At 33.9% G+C, this 3404-nt stretch overlaps 1 protein-coding gene across 1 annotated transcript; it reads left to right on the top strand.

The window, feature by feature from the left end:
* The first annotated feature begins 1203 nt into the window (after positions 1 to 1203).
* LOC125776674 (putative nuclease HARBI1) lies at positions 1204 to 2923 on the top strand. Its single transcript, XM_049450181.1, has 4 exons — positions 1204 to 1333; positions 1399 to 1834; positions 1899 to 2043; positions 2118 to 2923. Exons 1-4 carry the CDS (start codon positions 1212 to 1214, stop codon positions 2489 to 2491), a joined length of 1077 nt encoding a protein of 358 aa, XP_049306138.1. The 5' UTR covers positions 1204 to 1211; the 3' UTR covers positions 2492 to 2923.
* The last annotated feature ends 481 nt before the right edge of the window (positions 2924 to 3404 follow it).

Below are 3404 nucleotides of genomic sequence, written 5' to 3'. Positions count from 1 at the left end.
AAGCGTCCGCTGATCGCATACCTGACACCATCAACAACAACCTGTTTATTTCCACTTTGTATTTGCGTAGGCTTGATAGGCTTAGTTTTTTAAGCAAAAGAAATTGTATCGAATCAGAAAAAGAATCAGAATAAATGTGATTGCCGAAGTGAGCAAGTCTCTGATTTTTTAATTTTGATTGCCGAAGTTTCCGGTTTTTGAATTTATACAATTTTTAAAACTATCTTAAATAACTAAACATATGTGTATGTGTGTATGTTTTAATGTATTGCAGCATATTTTTTATTGCTGCTTGACATGGGGTTGATTTCAAGTGTACAATTTATTGCATTTGTGTGTGTGTTTAATGTTATCTCTGCTGTATATTTATGATTTATGTCCCATGCATTTTTATTATTATTACTCGTGCATTGCATGTAAATGCATTATGTATATACATATGTATGTATGTATGTATGTAAGTATATTAATATATAAATAGATATTTTTATTTAGTAGAATTTCGGCTTTGCTGATAAGTAAGCATGTTCAATGATATTTGAACAGTCGCTTTTTCCTTCTCATACAAATATCAGAAATTGTTCAATTTATGATTTTTGGCTTTTGCCACCGTCGCGAAGAGACGCTTATTGGCAAAGGCGTGCTCGGTGAGATGTATTGGTGTTTGTTTTTATGAATGAAGCAAGTTTGCCTGTTGAAAGGGCGCTTGCGTTAATGAATGAAAATATTGTTGTTAGGAGTTTTTCTACAAATTTGGGCATCAACTATTTGGCTGCCATGCCTATTGGCTTGTGACGCTGCTGATGCTACTTGAAACGATTGTTGTTTTTGTAAAGCAAGGTTTGAAGTTTTTGCGGGTGACATATCTACATGTGAACGCATATAAGTGTGTATCTTGTGTATGCGTTATTTGTGTGCCAATGTCATACGCACATATCTATGTACATATGTACATACATATGAGCAGCGCGCACATGTTATTATTGATAAGTGATAATATGGCGGGTATTGTCACTTGCGAAGCGAATTTATTTGGCGAAGCGAACGTTTTAGCGAACATACCCCAAATTTGCATTGTGAATGGCGAATGAACGTATTCGCTAAAATACGTCGTTGCCATTCATGAAAAAAGTAGTGCGTTCATCCGAATTTGACATTTGTGCCATTTATACTTAAAAATTTTTTTATTATATCAACTGAAATTCGAAAATATGTTTAATAGCGCGGATCTGTATTTTGAAGATAAATACGATGTGGAAACGCGAACTAATCTTCTTCGACAGCGCCGTTTTATTAGAGATAATTCTAATCCTACAGAGCTACCTAACACAGTGTATGTATCCAGTTCAATTATAATGAATAATAAGAAGTTTTTGTTCAATGTACACGTATTTGTAGATTCGTTGCGAATTTCCGCTTAAACAAGGACGCATTTATGTATGTGCTGGATAAAATCAAAGACAAATTTCATTGTCGGATGTCGTCTTCCATAACGCCGATGTTAAAATTGTGTGCCGCACTCAGATTTTTTGCACATGGCAGTTACCAACAAGCTATAGGGAATGAATTTCAGTTGGGACTTGCTCAACCAACAGTTTCCCTTATTTTAAAAGAGACCATACCCATTTTGGAAAATGAAATTTGTAGTACCTATATAAGCGTAGATATGAGTGAAGAAGAAAAGCAGCAGGCAAGGAGCAAATTTTATTCAAGATCGGGAATACCAAATGTAATAGGCTGCATCGATGGAACCCATATTGCGATTTATGCTCCTACGGCAAACAAACACCTCTATCTAAACAGAAAAGGATTTTTTAGCATAAATGCAATTATTGTGAGTTTTTATGAATTTAATACAGTAAAATTGGTATAAAAATTTTGTTATATTTTTATTACAGGCTTGTGATCATGATATGAATATCCGTTTTGTGGATGCTAGATATGCTGGTTCTACACACGATTCGTTCGTATGGAACAATAGTTCTCTAAAGGCATGTTTAGAGGCAGCGCATCAAAATGGAGATCAGAACTCTATTTATTTAGGTATTCGCAATATTTGACTACTGCGCAAGTTTAATCTTGACATATGAATATTGAAAACAATAATACATTTGCAGGTGACTCCGGATACCCACTAAGCCCTTATTTATTAACACCTTTCCGTCATGCAGAATCTGGAACTAGGGAGTCAATTTTTAATAAGAAGCACGCGAAAGCGAGAAATGTTGTTGAACGTACGATTGGAGTTTTGAAATGCCGTTTCAGATGTCTTCTGAGTGATAGAAAAATGCGCTACGATCCTGCTAAAGTAACATCTGTCATTAATATATGCTGTGCCTTGCACAACATTTGTAAAAAATTTAGAATCGGTGATCCGGAGGAGGCTGAAACCTTCTTTGATGCCGTTGTACCATTGGAACCAATTAATGAAAATGGCAATGGTTCACCAGGAGAGCGCCGCAGAAGACAAATTGCTGATGCTTTGATGTAAATGAAACTATATCGACTTCAGTGAATAATATATTGTATTCTTTTATTTTATTCAATACTTTGAAATTCAATATTACATAGATAATAAATATATAAAAATTACAAAAACTACATGCTTTTAAATTAAATTAAAAAAATCACAGATTCAATTCCGTCACTTACAATAATAAAGTAAAAATAAATTCATCACATGGTTAAAATATGAAATAAAAAAAAATTCATCACATTCTTATGAAATAAACTTTAAACTAAATTCAATCTATTTACAAGCACCCTATTTTTTTGCATTTTTAATTTGTAGTTTTATTTCCATCTTTTCTTTATGTCTTTTTTTTCTCTAAATATTCTTCCTTCTTCCTTTCTTCTTTCATTTTCATTAATTTAATTTCTTCCTGTTTAAGTTCATATGTTTTCCCGCCTGAAGGTGAAGAAGCTCATCCACACTTTGCTCTAATGGAGATAAACTTTGCTGAGCATAAGGTCCTCCTCCTGTGGCAACAGTTTCGCGTCGGTTTGTCGCTATTTTTTTTTTAGTTTCAGTTTATAATCTAACCAAACCTAAATGCTACACATAAGTAACTTCAACCAAACAAATTAATTAAATTTTTACCTTATTCCACTCGCGTCCGTTTCGCAATGGTGGACCAATGGCATTGAGTTCGGCAGCGAACAGGTCCCATTGCTCTGCCCTGCTTTTCTTCGCCGATCCAAAATTCCCCATTCCTCTGGCGACGTCCGGATTATTTTCCATTAACGCAACCAATTTTTGGAATTGTTGCGTTGTTGTACGTTTTGTTCTAGAAGTATCGTTTTGTTAAATATAATTAAATAATTACATTTGCTCAAATAACGATCAAAATTTACTTACGTCCTTTCCATTTCAAATAGCGAATAAAAAATACATTCGTCAAATT

The sequence above is a fragment of the Bactrocera dorsalis genome, chromosome 2 (genome assembly GCF_023373825.1).
Source record: "Bactrocera dorsalis isolate Fly_Bdor chromosome 2, ASM2337382v1, whole genome shotgun sequence".
NCBI lineage: Eukaryota > Metazoa > Arthropoda > Insecta > Diptera > Tephritidae > Bactrocera > Bactrocera dorsalis.
This window is presented reverse-complemented; position numbering and strand designations above follow the sequence as displayed.